The 21,289-nt window shown below is 36.8% G+C and overlaps 2 protein-coding genes across 18 annotated transcripts; one reads left to right on the forward strand and one right to left on the reverse strand.

The window, feature by feature from the left end:
• Window positions 1-2,219: 2,219 nt before the first annotated feature.
• On the forward strand, window positions 2,220-16,193 carry Pten (phosphatase and tensin-like protein). 16 transcript variants are annotated; one of them, XR_004469132.1, is made up of 13 exons: window positions 2,608-2,833; window positions 4,206-4,460; window positions 7,052-7,224; window positions 7,283-7,427; window positions 8,022-8,209; window positions 8,278-8,385; window positions 8,580-8,742; window positions 9,379-9,488; window positions 11,312-11,404; window positions 11,461-11,767; window positions 13,438-13,588; window positions 14,275-14,334; window positions 15,894-16,193. XR_004469132.1 is itself a non-coding variant. In XM_033379871.1 (12 exons), exons 2-11 carry the CDS (start codon window positions 4,361-4,363, stop codon window positions 13,572-13,574), a joined length of 1,524 nt encoding a protein of 507 aa, XP_033235762.1. In that variant the 5' UTR covers window positions 2,220-2,446; window positions 4,206-4,360; the 3' UTR covers window positions 13,575-13,588; window positions 14,275-14,491. The 16 variants fall into 16 exon arrangements, 15 of the variants coding, with proteins under 15 accessions (XP_033235762.1, XP_033235764.1, XP_033235765.1 ...); XM_033379871.1 differs by lacking the exons at window positions 2,608-2,833; window positions 15,894-16,193 and adding an exon at window positions 2,220-2,446 and having other exon boundaries at window positions 14,275-14,491; XM_033379873.1 differs by lacking the exons at window positions 2,608-2,833; window positions 15,894-16,193 and adding an exon at window positions 2,220-2,434 and having other exon boundaries at window positions 4,249-4,460; window positions 14,275-14,491.
• On the reverse strand, window positions 8,473-20,739 carry dpr21 (defective proboscis extension response 21). Of its 2 annotated transcripts, XR_004469133.1 has the most exons (8): window positions 20,556-20,739; window positions 20,242-20,456; window positions 20,065-20,181; window positions 19,395-19,488; window positions 19,041-19,168; window positions 18,469-18,637; window positions 8,889-9,128; window positions 8,473-8,824 (listed from the first exon to the last, which is right to left on the reverse strand). XR_004469133.1 is itself a non-coding variant. In XM_015188908.2 (7 exons), the coding sequence occupies exons 1-7, from the start codon at window positions 20,593-20,595 to the stop codon at window positions 17,748-17,750; spliced, it is 852 nt and encodes a 283-aa protein (XP_015044394.2). In that variant the 5' UTR covers window positions 20,596-20,736; the 3' UTR covers window positions 17,671-17,747. The 2 variants fall into 2 exon arrangements, 1 of the variants encoding a protein (XP_015044394.2); XM_015188908.2 differs by lacking the exons at window positions 8,473-8,824; window positions 8,889-9,128 and adding an exon at window positions 17,671-17,836 and having other exon boundaries at window positions 20,556-20,736.
• Between the last annotated feature and the right edge of the window lie 550 nt (window positions 20,740-21,289).

Consider the following 21,289-nt stretch of genomic DNA (forward strand, 5'->3'; position numbering starts at 1 on the left):
GCCGAAATCATGTTCCGGGAGTAAAATTTATTCATGCTCCGAAATGTGCAGTGAAGCGGAAGTTGTGGGAGCAAAGCCTCGGGTGCAGCCTTGGCGCTCATTCTAAAATTTGCGATACTCACTTCAAAGCTTCCCAGTGGAAGTCTGCACCTAACAGAGGGCAGACTTATAAAAGGAGGAGATTGATTGATAACGCTGTTCCGGATAGAGAGGAAAAAAGTTTAAAAGATGGTTTCGTTAATTCGAACACGCAAACAGAGTAAGTTTACCGTGTGAAAATATAAATAAATGTAAATAATAATGCAAATGCTCTGTAGGGACGAAATGATAAATCATGCAATGTTCAAGGAAAACGAGTGCCTGAGACAAAAGATTCGTGCTATGGAGGTGGAAATGCATCGCGTAAGCCAGCATCTTGAGGACTCGCGCCAATTAGAAAAATCTCTTGGAAAAATTTTTACGGATAATCAAATCAAAATATTAAAGAGTGGTGGAAAACGACAAAAATTTAATTCGGAGGACATATCTGCGGCAATTAGCCTTCATACCGCAGGCCCTAGAGCGTACAAACATCTTTATAAAAAAGGATTTCCTTTACCTAGTCGTGCTACGTTATACAGATGGTTATCTGAAGTAGAAATAAAGACTGGCACCATGGATGTGGTCATTGACCTTACGGAAAATGAGGAAATGGATGGGGCCGACAATCTTAACAAATAAATATCCATGGAAAGGCAAAAGCAACGTTTGCTTGCAAATCCAAAACTATTAAATAATATATAAAACCATAAAAAAACATCAACTCTTTGTATTATTATAGGAAATTTGAAATCCCACGGGCCTGTTAAGGGTTAATCAACATATGCCGTCTCACTCACAATCACTATACTATGTGCCTTTCACTCGCACTTATTGCTAGCATACGTTAAGGGACTGTCGTTTACCGACGAGACCACCTTGTATATTTGCATCATGGTCGGGACACCTCGTTGAGCCACTTCTCTTAGTGCCAGAACAATTTTTTGGACGAACGAAGACAGCCGTCATTCATTTATGCACGACTAAGCAAGTCCAGAACTACAAACCTCTTGGACATGGAAACTAAAACCTAAAACTAAGCCTAGATCTTATTCCAGTCAAAACGACAACGCTGCTAGTGTTTATCGTGACTTTTATATTCTCTCTTCGGCCTCCTTCTTCACACACTTAACTTCGCGTATTCCCTCTGGACGTGCGTAGCTTGTCTCTCGCTCTCGGGTTTTCCCTGACTGACTGATTTCTCCTCTATGTCTATCTTTCTCGAGGCTCGGCGTTCTCGTCGTCAGCACCGCCGCTTACCGTGTTACCATATGCATCTACTGCGCTCCTAGCGCATTTTCTTGGTTCCTAGTGAATCCCAAAATATAGAAAAAGTCAAGGATAAGATGTGACCAATGAGCGTCCTTAACTCATCAAATCCAAGAATCGAGTGGCAGCACTTTTTTTTATGTCTTAGGTAACTGCAGCACAATTGGAATATTTAAGCGAAATTGATTAATCTCACTAAAACTTCCACAGTTATAATGTTTTTGCCAAATTGCTGCCAGCGCCAAACATCAAATAAGATTCCGTGTCATCTTTAGTGTCTCCATCAAGCACAGAATGCGCTTTTTAAGGAATCAATTGGAATAGAGCCCCCAGACATCAAGTAGGTTGCAGCTTTCATCCAAATATAAACACTCTGAAACTTACGCACACAAGTCTTTTTGCATGGAAATCTTCTAAAGATTAGACTGAAATCTCTCATCTCTAATCTATATTTGCAAACCGACAAATATAGCAAGAGAGGCACTTAATCGATAACACCAGGCAACAATATCATACGTTTTTGTCTTGGAGCGAAAATGTATTTAATAGACTTGGGACTCCTACAATTTTTAGTGAATTATGGTTTTACTATGCTGTGGCAAACATTCTAGCTTAAGCTCACAGTCTGGTCAACTAGTACTACGCTATTAAGTGAAACGTATTATTTTTCAATATAATTTAGCAACTCAGATATGTCCAAATATATTAGGTTTCCTCTTGTTTTATATTTAATTCCTATAAGCCCATTTATTAAGCATTATTTAAGGAATAATTCGGCCAAAATTTATTTAATTCACATCTTTTCAATTGTAAAAATATTAAAAAAGGCTCTCTTACACGACAGCTTAAAATGTTATGCCATTTTTCTATAATGTATGTTCATATGTACGTATTTCCTACTGTGATCACCCTGTAGATCTCTCGCTTGATAAATTTATATTAAAAAAGCATGAGCTATTGTTTAAGTTTTACCATAATTTAAAAAATACGTGGCTTAGTAAATTGTATGTGATAACCACTTAAAATACAGTTAAAAATCCAGACTCCGTTTGAAAGTTCTACATACAGAATTTTATGTATGTGCAGTGTATGTACATATGTATGTATATATATATATATACATATACTTAACAGTTGATAGCTGTATTGTGTGCAATATCTATGGATTTTGTGAATCTGTTTTTGTTTATGCATACAAATGTATGTACTAAATGAACATACAATAAATGCAAATATTTATTTATACATATATATGATTAGGTATATCATATTAACTGTTATAGACAAATTTGCTAACTGTTTAATGAGAAAAGTATTGTTTTCAAAGCAATGGTTTCAGCCCCAATGTTAATAACTTAAAAAATGTGCATTTTCGGGCTCTAATTCCCTTTTAAAAGAAGTTTTTTTTTATTAATTTAAATCGTTAAAATCCATCGCAAACGGTACACTGGCTTCATTAAAGAAATCTGCATTATTTAAACAGAAGGTAGTATATTGACATATGTACATATATATTTCTTTATATGAATTTGTATTAACTTCGGTATATTATTGTATACGTTTTGCATGTAACGGAAGTTTTATTACATTTATCATTGATAACTTAACGATACACTTGCAAATATATGTACGTACATATATTTACAATATGTCATAAATATGTACATATTTGATTGGATGCACCTAGAGTTCAATATTAACAAGTGCTAGCTAAGTGCTTCATGAAAGTGTAGAATTGTGCAAAAGTAAAGTTTCTATATATTTTATCTAGGCATTTTGATAAACTGCTTAGTTACTAACAAATTTGATGTTTGGTACCGGTAACGATGCCGATAGAAAATTAGTCGAACTGAAAGAAGACAGCATATTCGACCCAATAACGTACATCTTTATTCAACCAGCTGTTAGTAATTTTTGAAATTCGCATTTTGTGTGTTTCAAACTACAGAGTAGAACGTACCTTCTATATTATTATTTGACCTCCTATATTATTTTGACCTCCTACAAAACAGCGACTATAAATCCACATTCTGAAATGTAATTTTTCCGTCTTTAGCTGGGGGTTTTCGGTCATTTTCAGGCACGCTCCGGTTATCGCTTAATTTTCCGTTCTACGTTGTCAGCAAAAACGATCTATCATCGATATGTTTCATCTTCCCAACGATTCTGGTAAACTAAAACAGCTGACCTGCTTGCTTTGCAAATATACAGCCTGTGTTTTTGACATGTCTGACGAACAGTGAGAAGCTATATGCATATTGAAAATTAAATTGCAAATGGTCATCTGTCCTTACCCAGATCTTCTGTCACGCGCATTTTATGAGTATAGTCCGAGCTATTACGCGCTTAAACGAAAAGTGCTGTTGCCCTGACACAGTATTTCCGAACCAAATGGAGGTTAGGTTAAACAAAATATTTCTCAAGGAGGCACAAGCTAAATTTATCTGTTAATGGTGTTATGTTATCGATAAGTCATCAATTTGTTCCTTTTCAAATTAATTTTTTTTTATTGTTTTATAAAAAACCGCTTACTTTTTAATTTCGGTGAGGAAAATGTTTTCGTTTTAAAAATAGATAAATCTTGCGGATAAGACCCAAATCTATCAGAAAAAGTCAGTTTAGATCGAAGCGTAAATAAAAAGTTATATTTTGTAATTTGTAACAAAAATTAAAAGGATTGATTTGTTTTAAAAGATTTGATAGGCGTTCAAATTAAAAAGTGATGAAAATGTACCAACACATGCTCTATATTGTATAAAAAGTATATTCTATACATAGTATTTTACCTAACACTATTTAGTTTTAACTATATACATATAAACATTTATTAATAATCTGTAAATTTTTTTTTGTTTCAGAAATTTTTTGTATTAATAATGACTAAAACGTCTTTTTATAAAGTTCTTAATGGATGTATTGCTCAACGAGAAAAAAATCTATGACTTTCCCAATGGATATATTGCTGGAACTAAAAAAAAATTAAATAAATAGAATACACATCAACGAGAACAAAATGGCAAACACAATATCGTTAATGTCCAATGTGATACGCAATGTAGTGAGCAAAAATCGTATTCGGTACAAAGGAGAGCGATTCGACTTGGATCTTACATGTAAGAAGTTAATATAAATACATACTACTACTATACTAACTATATAGCTACGTACAAATTTATTCAATATACTGCTTACCATATATACTTCAAGATACTTCAAGATACTTCAAGATACTTCAGACCTACTATACTTCACGTTAGCAGATATGTTTTTGATATGTTACAAAATGTGGCCTAAGCCTTGACAAACACAATCGGGTCTCATGCCTTCCATGTTTTTTTTTCTAGTACTGTCTTAGCGACAGTACTAATATAAGTTATTTAAAACAATTACGACGTCAATATAAATCTTTTTTAATTTATACCTACATACGTCTTTATATTCAATTTTCCACCTATGAATTTTACCAAACACAATTCGAGTAATATTGATTTAAAATTGACAACAACTTCCATTTTAGTTTTGTTCACTTTTGCACAGAAAAAGTGGTCGTCGGCTGTACACAAACACCGAACAATTATGCTGTTTGAGAAATCTCCGTGTAGATCCGCTGCTCAATTTTCCCAAACAAAAACAATTACTTCGATATCTTTTATCGTTGGCTGTTTTTCTGTACTTGCTTGAGTAATGACACCGCAGCAGCAGAAAAATGTCTCAGTGCGTTATCGTGGCAGTCATGCAAATACTTCTTAATGAAATATAGATTGATTTTAACAAACAAAGATTCCAATAAAAAATCTGAAAAAAGGTTCAACATTTAATTTACTCAAAGAATATGCAGAATTTATATCGGATCATTATTATGCACAGAATGAAGAAAAAGTTTCCGTTTCTGACACCCTCTCCTGTCCACTCCTCCCGCTTTTCATTGTAGACAATTCCAATGTCAGGACTAATTTAGACCAGGGCCAGTCAACACAGGGATATGATGGATATGCCGAATCAATGGTGCACTAAAACTGATCCCTGCGTCCCACAAAAATAAGAAAATCTGTTTGGCTTTTTTTTTGTTAAATTCCATTTATTTATACAGGCTAGGCTATTATATACAACTTATAATTACAGATAGGACTATGCGATCCCTCCATCTGTGGGACGGCCGTGCATCAATGCTTAAGGAGGCATCGCCTTGCCTAGCTGCTCCATTCTCTGACGCTTATTAGCTCTACCATAATGATTGCCGCGAGATCGCTGTTCGCTTTCCAGTTATTCGGCGACCGGAGCATGTAGGGCACCAGGTGACATCACCACCCACGGCGTCTTCCAGCAGTTGCTCGATTTGCTCGGCGTTCTTCTCCACGCTGTGTCCGCATCATAAGCACTATACAGACTGCTCGTGTCCGAAGCGCTGCTGGTAGCTGCGAAGGCACGTCGATGGATGGTGGCCTGAGATACGGCTGTATCGCCACTTACTTAGACTCCGCAGTTTGCACGAAGGCGTGTCCAAGCCCAACCAGCTCCAGCCAGTTGCAGGTCGTCTCCATGGCGGCTACGTCTTTCTTCATCACTAGAACTGATACAGTCTCGAGCAGCTTACCCGCTGTGTAGATCAGGCAAATTGGCCTATACGACGACGCTGCCCGGCTTGGCGACACCAGTTTCTGCGTCTTCCACTGGTTCAGAAGCTTAGCGAAAGTGTCCGGGTACAGGGAGAGGGCGAGTGTGAGGGCTCTATTTGGGATAGAGTCTGGCTCTGACGCCTTGTTCGGGCTAATGCTCCTGGCTGCCATTCTAACTTTCTCGCTAGTCACCTATTCGATGGAAATTTGATTAGGGGTTTCCAGTGGGCTAGGGAACTTCTCGATGTGGTCCACCATGCGGCGAAAGAGCTCAAGCTCAAGAGCTTGACGGTCAGTTTTGCCACCAACCTCCCTCTGTCACCGCAGATTGCTAGATGTCCACACTCCAGGCATCGCCTTGAGCTGTCCTCTTACGGATCCGACAAATTGTCCACCCGACTTTAATTTTCCGTACTTATAGCAACACAACTGCTAACCCGGCTATCGAGATCCTTGTTCTTCACTCACAGTTCCTCGACTCCGTCTAGCGGCACCATACCTGCTGGTGCCTAGAGCACCCGATGAGCGGAGAAATCTCGTAATACGAGTGTTTAGGTAGCTGCATTTATCAGATTTTCAAGTTAAGTAAAGTCACATACATACAAAAAAAAAAACCATAATTCACTAAAAAATTTCCCCAAATCTATAAAAAAAAAGTCGGTTTATTTTGAAGCGAAAATTTAAGTTTAATATTGTTGCCTTATGCTATCTTATCTTCTCCCAATCGATTATACTATAATACTTTGACGCATGAACTTGAAGTTCGATTGTATCTGAATTTAATTAAATATAAGTATTTTTAATAATTTAACCAAACTTAGTGTTGAAGTTTCATGAAGTTGAAGTACATGACATTAAACGACATATAAAATATATTGAATAAATTACATATTTCATAAGCTCACATATATACTGACTGTGTACCGGGAATAAAGTAGAGCCGGGGCTTTTGCCGCGGCTCACAACGTTCCCCCTCGTTATATATTATATATTATATCAGCCATTGTGACAGCCATGTGGTGTCAAAGCAAGACGTTGATAAATTTGAAGCTAATTTTTTAATATGTTTTTAATTGTTCATTTAACAGACATTTACGACAATATAATTGCCATGGGGTATCCTTCGCCAGATAAACTGGAGCGCATGTACAGAAATTGTCAAGAAGATGTTCTCAAATTTTTGGATGAAAAGCATGGAGATCATTATAAAATTTATAATCTATGTCTTGAACGCATTTATGACTCCAATAAATTTCATGGGGTAAGATATACCTTGACTTTTCTTATTCACTAATAAATTATTATTAAATTATTTACAGAGAGTTGCAATTTTTCCGTTCGAAGATCATAATCCTCCAACGATTGAATTGATACAAAAATTTTGTAAAGATGTGGATTCTTGGCTCAAGGAAGATGTATTAAATGTCGTTGCCGTACATTGTAAAGCTGGAAAAGGAAGAACAGGTACGAAATATAGTTCTGAATATTTTAAAATAAATAGGCTTAGGATACTCTAGCAGACGCTGATATTGGTGATATTTTTCGAACGCACAGAAGGGACAGCTTAGAGTCAAACAACTATTTGTTACATTTGTTTCCCGTTATACCATTTGAGCAAATAGTGACTTTATTATGAAGTGGTTCAAGCGATACCAAGCCAAAGGTAGCTACCAACTTACCAAGAGGCGCTGCCGCATGACGCGCGACCCTTGTAACTGAACCGGTCGCGTAAATCACAAATTGGAATAATTAATAATACAAATTATAATAGAGCTTATTTTATAAATGACAAATATTAATATAAAGTAAGGCATAGGAATGAAACGATCCCTACCTGCAAAATGCAAATATTATGTTTTTGTAGACACCAAAACTTTATGGTGGTGTCTTCAGAAGACGGGAGTTAACGGCGTCGGCCAGCAAAAATACCTCTTTTGGCACTAAAAATGCTCCAAAAATTAATATTTTATAATATAACTTATGATTATAGCGGTGCGTGATTGCTTTACTGCGTTCGATGCCATCGAAACTAACTAGTTCCGATTTGAATTTTTTTAGGTACCATGATTTGTGCATATTTACTGTACAGTGGCTTACAGAAATCCGCTGATGAGGCCTTGGCCTGGTATGATGAAAAACGTACAAAGGATGGTAAAGGTGTCACAATCCCATCTCAGCGACGATATGTTCAGTATTTTTCAAACCTAGTTTGTTCTAGTGTTCCATATTCAAAAAAAATGTTTAAAGTATGTATTTGTCTAAAACGATCATTTTCAGTTATTCTAAGAATCATTTTTTCGTTATTTTTTGCTAGGTCTGTGAAATACGGTTTTCGGAGTCCAGTTTGCTGAAAAACCTAGGGACGGTAAAATGTAAAGTATTTGTACTACAGGACTCTACAACAGAAAATGTAAAAGAACATGTATGTACAACAATAACATCTTTTTGTGATTAGATATTCTGTTACTTCATTTCTTCCTCTCGAATACACAAAAAAGATACTGACAAATATATTGATATTTAGGTTACTTTATTAATACTAATTTATAAAAAACTAATAACACTTGACCACGTACATACATATTTACCATCGAACTATTTGTCTTATTTTTATAGAGTTCGAAAAAGTGGACTGTTGATTTTCAAGAATCTTGTGTGTTGAATATAAATCCATCTCTATCGGTTGCCGGTGATATAAAATTTGAATTTGAACAAAAGTCTTCAGAGAAAGTAATTTTCCATTTTTGGCTAAATACATTCTTCGTTCAAAATTCTTCAGGTATGTATAAATTGATTTCAGCTTACCATATGATTACATAGGTCATCACCTTACAAATTGTTTGTCTGAATTTCAATTTACTCTTAAACATAAATACATTTTAGAGTTATAGATATAGTCTCAACATTCTCCTATCATTTCCTTACCATTGCGGGTCATTATTTTGTAGTGCTCCTCAAAATCTCGTCAGAGGCTTTTCCATTTAGTTTTTTTTATTAGCTTTTATTATCACCTAAAATCATCCACAATGGTGATGCACCCCTTTCAACATTGCATGTGGATCCCTTGCGTTCTTGCCTTGCAGCCGGCTCTGTATCTTGAGAGCCGAGTAGTATTGAGCTTGAGCATCGTTCAGGCACGTACGCAATAAATCGAAGGAGAAGCTACTGAAAAAGTACATGGAATTTAAGAAAAACTTAACTTTAGGCATGGTTGAAAGAAGCTAAATTTACTGCACGCATAACTTGTCGCTTGCATTTAACAATTTTTACTCGCGAAAATTTGTTCTTGATGATGTTCGTACCCATGTTAGACTACATACTTGGTGCATAGGACAAAAACATTCCCACTAGTTATAAAAAAAAAACTTACAATTTTGTCTTTGAATTGTACTCGATTTTTACTTATATTTTCTAGTTTGCGAATCCGACGGAACCCTTTTAAAATGTACATACACATTAAAAAAATCAGAAATCGATGGTGTTCATAAAGACCGCAAACACAAATCGTTTTCAGAAGACTTCAAGGTAAGCTGCATTATTTATTCTAATTTTCGTATCATTCTCAACAGTGAGTTTTGTAATTAAAATGTTTCGTGGTACAGAATTGAGTTACTCTTATAGTGAGGGATTAAAGTTACTTTTGATACATTTTAAAAAGTCTTCTGTGTTGATAATGGTTGAGGTTTCTTTTGGGGCGGATCGTTCACAACTAGACCTTTTTTCTGTAGGTTTGGAGTTTTTTTCTTATAGTTTAAAAAGACAGGTTTTTTTATTTTGCATAACTTAAATATCTTTTGCCTGGTTGTACTAAATTTGAATACTACATTTTTAATGTAATTTTATACATTTGGGAAGATACGTAGAGGTCTGGGTATCATTGCAAGCAGTAATGTTTTTAATTTGCGTGTTTAGTTAAAGATTGCTTTGATTGTAAAATTTTCAAAATACCCGTCCGTGATTTTTTTATTTCTGGTCGAAGGTTCTCGAGTGATACAGGAGATATAGAGTTGTTTCGAACAGCACATAAACTAACTTAACAGTCCGTACTTACTGGGGGTGCGAAACTCCGGTTGCTCCATTTTCTATGTGGCCGACTCCCCTAGCGTCCAAGGATAGATGCAACATATCGTTCAGTGCCCAAGCCACTCTAAAAGGTTGCATTGGGAAACTAACTGAAGTCAACTCAACCACCATACCACCTCCGTATCCCTGCTCAACAAGCGGGACGTCAAAGTCGCACTACATACCACTGCTTGCCCCGTAGTCCTGCGAGCACCGCTCGGTGCTTCAAGACTTGTTGCCTTTAGGCGGTGCCACCTAGCCTTCTGGAAGTCGACTTTCTTCTCCGGCATGAAGACACGGTGGACCTAAGCGCGCTACTCCTATAGTTTTTTTTTGGGGTATGGTGCCATTACACGTTACAGGCTCCACGACGATGCTAAGCCAGTTGCAGAACGGTCTAGAGGTGGTCATCGAATGCCACGGCAATACTTTTAGTCCTGCAAAGCTCAGCTATTGCGTAACTACTGGGTGTAATTCGGTCAACCAAACACTTGCACCATTATCTTACGGCCAAAATTTGATGTACGGACGGATCACGGTTCACTTCAACGGGTCCTCAAATTCCGGGAGCCGGAATGCCAAGTCGCAAAATGAATCGAGAGACTGTAGCAGTACAATATGGAGATTCAAAACCGCTCTGGAACTGGACTCTGCAACGATTGTTGCGTTTGCAAAAAAGCGGAAGAAAAGGCTGGTCGAGCCTGCCTACGATTAATGAACGTCGAGAAAAGCCACACTACCACGCTTCACTTACAATCTGACGGAATGGTTGAACGTTTGGACCGAACGCTGCTCACCTACCGGGTGATCTTTTATGGCTGTATACACTTGTCCGGAAAGTGGGCCGATGTCCGAAACTCGAATCAGACTGGATAGGCCCTACCTCCGTGCTTCGCAGTCATTTCGACAAGATGATATACGTTAGCCGACTCGCTGCTTACAAAGTACCGTTTCCCGAGTAAGTCGGACAGGAGGCTCGACTGTAAGAGGAGGGTAACGAGATTCTAGACATCGTAGCACCATGTTTCGGGACTTAGGCGACTTAGGCGCAGAGCATGTATCGAATGGGCAAACCCAATTGGTCGACTATTTGGTTGCTATGCCGTATTAACTGAAAATGGTTAATCTTGACTCAGAGTTGTTTGGAACAATGTATAAATTCGCTCAAAAATACAGACTGCCTCAATTAAAAAGGAAGCCCTCTGTTTATATCCCTCAATCCGTATATTATATTACTCTACTCTTCAAAGTTTTCAATCTCAAACTAAGAGTGTTTGTTTTTACAGATTTCCATATTATTTGAGGGAGAAGCGTGTTTCAATGATGAAACGAAATCGAAAAAGCAACCAAAAGCCGCATTGGAAAACCAGGATATATCGGTAAGACACATTTTACCCGGCACAAAATATGTAATATAAAAATCTAATATTCATAGACTAAAATTCAATACGACACAACAACCAATTTAAAAAATGTCTCGACTGCGTCAAAACGCAAACAGCCCAATAACATACCTCTTGCATCAAACTTAAATAATGATTCCACAGGAATGGATTTAAAAAAAATACATACTTTCAAACCACCGTCCATTACAAAAAGTAACTTAACCACTTGGGAGAATGGTGAAATTAATATCACCTCTGATACTCGAAGTATAAATGATAATAAACACATCAATTATGATTCATACATCACATATAAGCAATCTTCTCCAAAAGATGGAGAGGAAGATTGGGAATCTGGTGAGTTTTCTGTCAAACTTAAAACACAAGCACTATTTACCCCTTTCTCAATGACTAGTTACCTCATATTCATACCCTTAAAAAGGGTACTACGATTTTTACCAGTGGTTTCCCCCGTCCAGAGCCACACAAACTATATATTCTTAGTCAGCATGTGTAGTCGATAAAGTCCTGTCCATGGGTCGGCCTGTCAATTTATATGCGAACTAGTTTATTACAGACCATTTGACAGAATCGGCCCGATCAGTGTCATACATTTAGCTCACATAAAACACATTGGTTGAAAGAAGTCATTCCGAGAACACATTTCTACAACTGGATATTTTTACAACGTAGAAACAAGCGGCCTTTTTTTCTATAGATAGCACAAATTTGATAAAAATCGCTATTTGCTATTTGACTATTGATGCTGCATTCTGTAAGTTAATAATAATTGTGCATTTGAGTACAATTACTGTTTAATAAACAATAAACCCCACCAAAACAGCATAGACAAACGAAAATGTTTATACCGGGGTACCGAATAAGGGTGCTATCAAAGACATTGTACAATACAATTACCAAGATATTGCATCCGTAACAAATTACATTACAATTTTCGTTCGACGCTTCCTGGTGTGAGCACTCGGGGTACTGGTACTTAAATTCTCTTTTAGGCTATCGGTCCATGAATCACAAAATACACCGTCTTTGGCGAGTCCTAGTCGGTCTCAGACTCGCAGAAAATAGACATATTCATGTCCAAAAGATATAATTGTTATGGTATTATTTTAAACCACTCTCGCTTGCGCTAGAGGACCGACATTGGCGCGTCGCCAAAGACTGTATACTAGTTGCGACTGGTACGCTTTTTCGGCGCCTTTGTATTTGTTTTATGATTCTAGGACCGACTCAGCAGCCCCCCAGATGAGCTGAACAGATGAAGCCGATTGATTATCATTCGACTGCAAATCATAGCACCTCTCTTCAGCTCCGGACCTATTAGGGCACTCTCAGATTCATTTGTTGACGCAAATGAGATTAAATCGGAATCCTTATATTATTTAAATCACTAGTCCCTCCAAAGCAACTATGTATTCGCTTTAAAGTGGCAGCGAATCGTACTTGTGTATTTTAAGCTTTTTCACTAGCTTTTGAAGTAGAAATAAAATTTTCGATCGGAATCGATTTAGTAATGTACAATTTATTGTTTTAAGTATGAGAAATATGTGGATGTGTGCATGACGATAAAGTAAGAGTGATAATGAGGATAATGCGATAAGACAGACGATCATCGCAAGACTGCTCTTCTGCTCTTCTCAAGTGCTGAGGTGTGGGAGACCGCTAGTTGGAGTATCAACCAGCTTATTGAGACCTGTGAAGCCGCGTTGTATGCCCTATTTGGGACCTTTCCATTCCATTTTCATATTATTAAGCTGTGTCCTTTGCCTGAGTTCGAATAGTGCCCCAATGTTGATAAGAAAAGGTGGCAAGAAATACCGGAGTCGACGTGGACTCCCTGGACGTATTTAAAAGCAATCGAATAGATAAAATCCACCTTGTACATAGTGTCAAATATTACCAGAGTGCCCTCTGATATGTTAATATCAGATTATTAAAAATAATCAACCCACTTCTGCAGGGAATTTAAAATGAGATACCCAATTTGAAGAAAACCTTTTACGTATTAGATTTTCGCTTACAAAGAGGACGAATTCCATCCAAATCTTCGATTGGCCGTAGAAACTCTGATAGCTCAGCCATGTACCAATGTGGGACGGTTATTCAGTACGTTCAGAAGAGAGACTTGGCTAAGAACTACGACTGAATCATGTCCGAATGGTAATTATAAAATTCTTCATTGATAACAGTAATATCATTTCATTTTTTCTGCATATGATTCTCCATGCTGAGTGCACAGAGGGTAATCGCCTTATTACACTTAATTTCAATTGAAAGAGTTATACCAGTCGGTGAGAGTGTGAGTGAGAGGTATATTACGCTCTAGTATGGTTCTTTGTATCAACTTGGTGGCAACCCAGCTCAGGAGAAACGATAATTAACGGAAAAAAAAATGTTTATCAGTAATGCATATTGGATGGGTTAACTTTGGCGACACGCAAATTATCCAAAGCGTTCACTCAGCGCTCGTTTTTTAAATCCTTCAGCAGTCATTAAGCTCGCAAGATAAAATGTGCAAGTCCCAACTGGGCGTCGCTGAGTGCATCGCTATCGCCTTAACCATTAGCGAGGCCCGTCTCAGGAATTACGATTCTTTTAAAAATACAATGCAACATTATGTAAAACGAGATCAGGGTAAAAATATGTTTTAAACACACATTTTATAAATTGCTAAAAAGTAAAAAAAAATAAAACAAATATTGTTTTACGTGTCATTGGGGCCCTCAAATCAGAAAAGTATTTCTGTGCAATGTTAGGGTGTTAACATAATTCGTATAATACATACATATTACAAAGCTTTTTTTAATATATTGCTTATAATATATTTTATTGTAATTTAATTTCAGGTGAATCAACACGCCTGTAATCAATACTTACGGACTTATAATTCTTGGTGATGTAGAAAAGTAAATAAAACTGCTAAGCAATTGGCTAATCTTATCGAATTTGTAAATATACTGTACTATGATATTTATTTAAGTAGTTCTAAAAATAATGTTTAATAATAAACTCATGTAAATTTTGTAATGTAGAAATCAGTAAAGCCATATATGTACGAGTAAATAGGGCTATTCCTGGAAAAAGTGAGTACTGGTAAGTGGGGCTCATTAAGGCCTGACCACTATCATGTGACAGTTGCGCGATGCATTATGTGTGTTGAACAGCTCACACTTGTGCTGGCTTAGGGAATAATATGTAATCTTCGGGCTAAAATTAAAAGAGCCCTATTTCCCTGAGACTTGTATTATTATATTTTGTAAGTCTGCTAAGTCTGTAAGCAACAAAGGCGAAAAATTACAAAAATACAAATGTGCCCTCTATTTGTTCGTTTTGTAGTAAATGGGGGTATTATTTTAACTTAAACAAATTTGTTTATTTTTTCTTGTTTTTTGGTTGGTCTTGCGTTTTATTGCAGCTAGACAGTAGACTCTACCGCAACCAAAATTCAAGATTTAGGCGCTCTAATAAGAGTATAAATCTCTGTAAATTAAATTTAAGGTTTGGGATAGATCAACCATTTTATTGCGAGAATTATGACTGCTGTGCGGATATTATTTTAAAGCATTAACTTAGCATATTTTCTTTTAGTGTGCTTTTATATAGATAGTATAGGTTTCAATTGTATATATACAGTTATATTTGATATATTATGCTATATCGTTAATTGACCTCAATGTTTATGTAGTAGACTGCGAGAGGTCTCTGGTTGTAGAACCATACAACAGACAGAAAATGATTTTTTGTAGTAAACATTTACTACATATAAGGTCATATTTATTTCTTTTGTAATTGCCTGGTATCATACAGGTGAGTACTTGAGCGAAGGAGGTGCTGCTTTATGTGTAACCATTGCGTCGGCGTTTAAATTGTTCCCCGAAAAGTATATATGTACATACGGGGGTTTTTGTATATTAATACAACAAAGCTGGATAAGTATTTAAGTATACAATTGAACGTCGTTTTTAGTCTCGTCTCTACTGGCAATACTGGCAAGAGGAGAAGCAAAAGAGTACAATTTTCAAGCAGAAAGACGAAGCAGGTAATGTAAGCATGGGGAATCATACTGGTATTCACAGCACCACGCAAACTGCAAGTAAACCCGACCGAACGAAGGAAAACACAAAAAATGGGACGACAAATACCAAACAAGAACAAAAAAAAAAAGCAGACAAAAAGCAAAAGCGATAATGAAACATAACATGAAAGAAGTATCAGCAAAAAAACACGATATTACAACTTAAGACGAAGAGAAAATCGAAAGTTGGGGAAATAGTGTGGATGAAAACTCACTCGGAGAAAATCGACAAAGCAGACTATAATCAAAATACAACTGTTTTTGTAAGGTCCCAGTCAAAGACAACGCTCCTAGCAAAAATAAACGAGCATATGTCTCAAAGCCGAAATCCGAAAACAGAGAATATCAAACAACAGACACAATAATGGTATCATCTCTCTATCTTTTCAGAGACATGGAGAACAATAAATTCGAAGCCACAGCACACAAAATTTAACGAGAAGATGCTTGCGAAGTAAAACAAAGAAAAGAGGACGAAGGTATTGACAGACTCGCCACCCATCGCAGCCCGGATGAGGGTATCAGGGGCAAAGGTTTCGGCCCCAGCAAAAAACCAGCACACGCCAAGAAATTAGCTGGAGACCAGGTAGAGATACCACCACCAAGAGCCAAGCAGGTGAGGAAGCAGACAACGACGTGCTTGACCTCGGACTAGCGAAATCAGAAAGAAGACCAACTCCAGAACCAGAGCCACAACACGTTGCAAAGACCGGTACCATCCTGACTGACTGGGAGGTACCAGCCGGTGCAATCCTGACCGACTGGGAGGTACCAGCCGGCGTCCAATTTTCGACAGCGCACATGGACCTGGTAAAGAAGAGGACATCCGATAGCCCGCAACACGCACAGCGTCGGATCAAGATGCGAAAGGGAGTAGACGAAGCCACCGACAACGCCCGACTGTAAAAAGAGACGGGAGGGTGACGCCCAGTGCCAGGACGTACAACGCCTGCGCCACAACACATATATAAATAGATCATCACATCATATATCATTAAGAAAACAACGTTGATTTATAGATTAAGAAAAAAAACCTGAAGATCTTCATTTAAAATAAATTAAGCTTAAGCATAAAGTTACTGATACCACCCAGCATTTGAATTAAAACAAGCGCGCTCGCCCTCAGCCAGGGGATCCGCAGCCAATTGGCAGTTTACGCTGCCAATGATCATGCCAATTGTTTCCGTACCGCACCAACCAACGGTCACACTCTCACCTGACCCACGGAACCATTAAGACAACCCAGATGCGATATTCCCAAAACCCAAAACCTCACTTACGGCAATAAAAGGAGCGTCGCGGTAGAGAATAGGGGCAGTCCATTTTGGACAGCCACTAACTCAACCATAACCAACTTTTTAAGCGGTACTTGTGCCAAAGGTAGGTGGACTCCTTTACAACTTCGGGGTGTGTTTTAACCTGCGCACCGAATATTCTCCTACCGCCACACGGCAGGACGCCCGACACTGACCGGAACGCAGTAATAAGCCACGATCCCGAATATTGGCCATATTGGGATCATCTATTTTGAATTTTTGATATCTGAGTTCAAATACGTAATTATCAACCCCATAAATCCCACAGGAACGAATTTCAAGCAAATCCGATAAATTTTTAAAATAATTGTTCAACATATAACATTTTTAAGTCACAAATCTATCAGAAAAAGTCGGTTCGGTTGGATCGTGAAAAAACGTGTTGCCTGGGGTCAACTATGTTTATCCACTTCATCGCTTGGATTTCATCTGAACTTTCGACTGCTGCATCTGGCGCACACTGATATATTAGTGCAGCTCCGACCACGATCATATAAACATTTACACATTCCTTACTAAACCTATTGTACGGTATTATTTTGGAAACAGGTAACATATTTAGATATCCTTCTCTAAACAAATGTGTTGCTAATAATCAATCAGTATTCTAACCCAGCAAAAATGTTCCTAAGGTTGGGTCAGTTTTAATCTACGTCCAGTATTCCTTCGCTATTATCACAGGTCCAATATCGTCACAGATTCCCAACCCGTCTGCCAAGACAAGCCGCTAGATCTGGCTTGATAGCCAGGAGTGTTAACATACTGCCATTATTTCTTTTTTATATCTCTGTTAATACTATATCTCGATCCGGAAGTCTGTAACAAAATTAAACTATATTTTTTTTTTGTATTTATGTGGCAAGGTATTTATTATTTACAAAACGATACATATGCTCTTGTATAATATTTTTCATACTTCAGTGCTAAGTTAAATAAATGCAAAAATTATTAAAATTATTAGAAAACAACTATAGGGAACTAATCTATCGCCTTTTTGCACGGCAGCAGGATGATCACCTATATGAAAAGAAAGAAAATAGCGCATAAACTGTATATTTTATTTTAAAGCTAACTTCGGCGGCCGAAGCTTCAATAATTGTAAATACTCATTTTAAAAAAGTTCTGAATTTTATTCGATTTTGTTTTATCTTATTGGGTTAACATTTTATTTTTTTTTTTAAGTTTTTCTATCATATTTTAATTTGTTGTCAAAATTACGAAACATCCTCATAAGAGTGTGATTTTAAAATTATTATGTTTCAAGAATATGACTTGTCTATTATAAAAAACAAAAATAAGTATGGACTTTTACTTGAAATTTATTTAGTGACAACCAAACATAATAATCACATGAATATAATAAGATTTGCTAGAACCACCGTTAAGAGAAGGCACAAATTCATGATATTTCAGAGTGCGGATTTTTTTACATATGTCTTTTCTAATGTCTGGGATTTGTCTGTTGTGAGTTTTTTCATAGAGATATACGAACATAAATAAAAAAAATATTCGCTTACTAATTGCAATGTTTAAAAGAAAGATTGGGACGATGTTTTTTTTTAATTAATTGTATATTTTAGAGCGAAATGCAAACCTTTTTTAAATAAGATAATCCTCTGAAAAACTATAAGAAATGAAATAGTGCTTACCGATAAGTATGTGAACATTTACTGACTTGGGGTTTGCATTCGACGGTAAGCAAGAATATTTCCCTGAATCGGAAAGCTTGGCTCGCTGTATCAAAAGATATGACGTAGTTATGTCACCCTTTTCAGTTATAACTGACACTCCTCCTCGTGGCGAATCATAATTTATATCCTAGAAAATAAGAAACGTTTTATAAATCGGTTTTTTAATAAATGTGGGTTTTTGCGGTAGTTTATAGTATATCGAAAAATAATAGCGATAGAGGATTAGATCGATTCAAGACGGTGTTGATTGAAGACACGGGGGGTCGGTTCAAGATTGTGTTGGTGTATTATCTATTCTAAGACAATAGAACACGTACAATACTCAAATGCGAGATCCAGACTATTTAAGAGCAGGCGTTCTGAATTACCCGTGCCCGATCGAGAAAGAAAGGGTCGAGATAAAAACGCGAGAGTGCCTGCATGGGCTGCTACAGGTTTTACTTTACGTTTACTGATTTCATTTACTGCTGCACCACTGCTTATTCATTAGTGTAACACTATTATGTATAATATATTTTGTCTATAAATACCTGATTATTGTGGGTCCAATGCACTGTAAGGGGTGGATCAGGTAAATGCTTTACGACACACGTTAAATTCACCGTTGATCCCAAGTCAATATACAATTCAGGGCCTCCAGGAATAGAAGTAATGGGTTCTATAATTGATTAAAGGCGAACAGTTCAATAAATAAATGACAGATTTCACAGGCTTTTACTTCAAATAAAATACAACACCGTGCAATTGATTTTCAAATTTTCCGGATTGAGAATATAAAAACGGGAAGTATTTTTCACTATGCAGAGAAACTGACTGTGTCTAGTGAATGGCACGACAAACAATTTTCCCATTTGTTACGATATCAAATATGCTCTTGAACTTACCTACAACTGAAAATATCATGGTATAGCCAACTGGAGGTGTAGTTGAAACCTGACATTCGTATATTCCGGAATCTCTGATTTGTGCAAACATTATCTAAAAAATATAAAGTGTTAAAATGAAATGGTATCTCTGTATATAAATTGGAGGAGAAAACTCTCTTTTGGACGTAGAATTATTCCTCGAAAGTACAATTTACCTAAACTTGGAGTTGGTGAACTAGTTTTTGGTAAAACTAGGGCCAAACTTTTCTACTAACATTATGGTGAAGACACTAATTTGTAGTTGAGTCTTATGATATCCCTGTCTTGCTGACTAGACTGGACTTGATGAAACTTGATTAGATCTGATAAAATAAGACTGAGAACTAGGCATCAAACAAGACGAACAGATGGACGGACATTAAGACACACGGGTCAACACAATCCATTAGAAATTCGACTCGTCTGGAGTTATAATGAACAAACTAGGTTCCTGGACGTTGCTTTGTTACACCAGTTACAACAGTGCATGCAAAAAGCGTCCTAATTGTAAGAGTTATTTGGATAATGTAATCCCATTAAGTTCAACATATGTATTACAAACTTTTTTCTAAGTAACGGGAATCTCATGTTCGAGATATCGATATTACAGGAGTCTCTTGTTTTGTTCATGTTTCTGCATTTCACACACCTGTAAAGACCAGTCTCCAGTCTGTTTATTGTAAATGGAAGTAAATCGCTGGTCCGATGTATAAGTGCTTTCAGACACAGTTAATAGATGTAAATCCCTATGTCGTATCCATGATACCTGTTTTATAAAGTATATTAAAATATTTTATACAGATAATAGTGTTAACTGATGACGTACCGTTTTATTGCCCAGATTCTTTATTCGACAATTCAGGTGTCCCGTTTTTCCAACTAGAGATGTCACATTTTTGGTCGCAGAAGTATCAAAATAAGGTCCTCTATTTAGCGCCTTATTAATGTTCGCAAAGTATTCATTACTTATATTTGCAGATTCTACTATTGTTACTTTTTCATCAAAATATGTATTTTGTGGGGACGCTTCTCGTGAAAGTACTATATAAAAATGTTTCATAGAAAAACGATTTAATGTGCCACAGCAATCACTAGTTAAATACATATATACTCAATTGATTGAATGACAGTAGAACTTACAAATATATACAATCATCCGATAAGTCCAATAGTAACGCATTTTTAATTCTCTATGCTAACATTATAGCATCAACTGGACACAATGTTTATTGAAATATGCACACAGACATGTATGTAATTATTTCTTCCTCTTGGGGTTGGACATGCGCACAATAATTCTCGAGTAAAAAACATTTTGACTAAAATATCCAAACTTTTAGTTCACTTTGATGTGTTTTAATAATTTGATCTAAAAATTTAACATCTATGTTATCGATAGCTAATTTAAAGTTGTCGACAAACATTCGATACGCACAGGCTGCGGTCGTAATTGTATCCTATATTATGTACATTTTTTGTTTAGACTACAAATACTTTTAATAGAATCGCTAACCTGGATGTTCGCTAAGTCAAGGCGGTGAACTTGCGGGTTTTTTTGTGCTTAAAAACTTTGTCCAGTTTAAAAACTTCAGCGAGCGCCAAACGTTTTCTTAGAGGGAGCGTGAGTTTAAAAAAGTTAACCTCAGGCGGCTGCCTGACTCTCCGCGTAGAGTTGACCGCCTAAACGTACCACCAATCGCCTTCGATCTGAACCACTAACTCTCTTCCATAAAATCTTCGAAGTGACACCGCTAACATCGTACTCCAAGAGAAAGACAAATACTACATACATACAGTGGTCCAGTCCATACAGTCCCAGCTTATTTGATACAGTGCATTTTTTTAACTTAAAATCAGTTTCATATCGAAAGTAG

This window comes from Drosophila pseudoobscura, chromosome 4 (genome assembly GCF_009870125.1).
Source record: "Drosophila pseudoobscura strain MV-25-SWS-2005 chromosome 4, UCI_Dpse_MV25, whole genome shotgun sequence".
Lineage (NCBI taxonomy): Eukaryota > Metazoa > Arthropoda > Insecta > Diptera > Drosophilidae > Drosophila > Drosophila pseudoobscura.

Excerpts from the sequence above, each read along its gene's own strand:
- Pten (XM_033379871.1), top strand. The coding sequence starts at position 4,361 with ATGGCAAACACAATATCGTTAATGTCCAATGTGATACGCAATGTAGTG. Across the intron at positions 8,743-9,378 it reads CTTCGTTCAAAATTCTTCAG|TTTGCGAATCCGACGGAACC; the intron begins GTATGTATAAAT and ends TATATTTTCTAG. Across the intron at positions 11,768-13,437 it reads AGAGGAAGATTGGGAATCTG|ATTTTCGCTTACAAAGAGGA; the intron begins GTGAGTTTTCTG and ends TTTACGTATTAG.
- dpr21 (XM_015188908.2), bottom strand. The coding sequence starts at position 20,595 with ATGCGTTACTATTGGACTTATCGGATGATTGTATATATTT. Across the intron at positions 19,489-20,064 it reads CTGGAGACTGGTCTTTACAG|ATAATGTTTGCACAAATCAG; the intron begins GTGTGTGAAATG and ends TATATTTTTTAG. Across the intron at positions 18,638-19,040 it reads ATTGGACCCACAATAATCAG|GATATAAATTATGATTCGCC; the intron begins GTATTTATAGAC and ends CTTATTTTCTAG.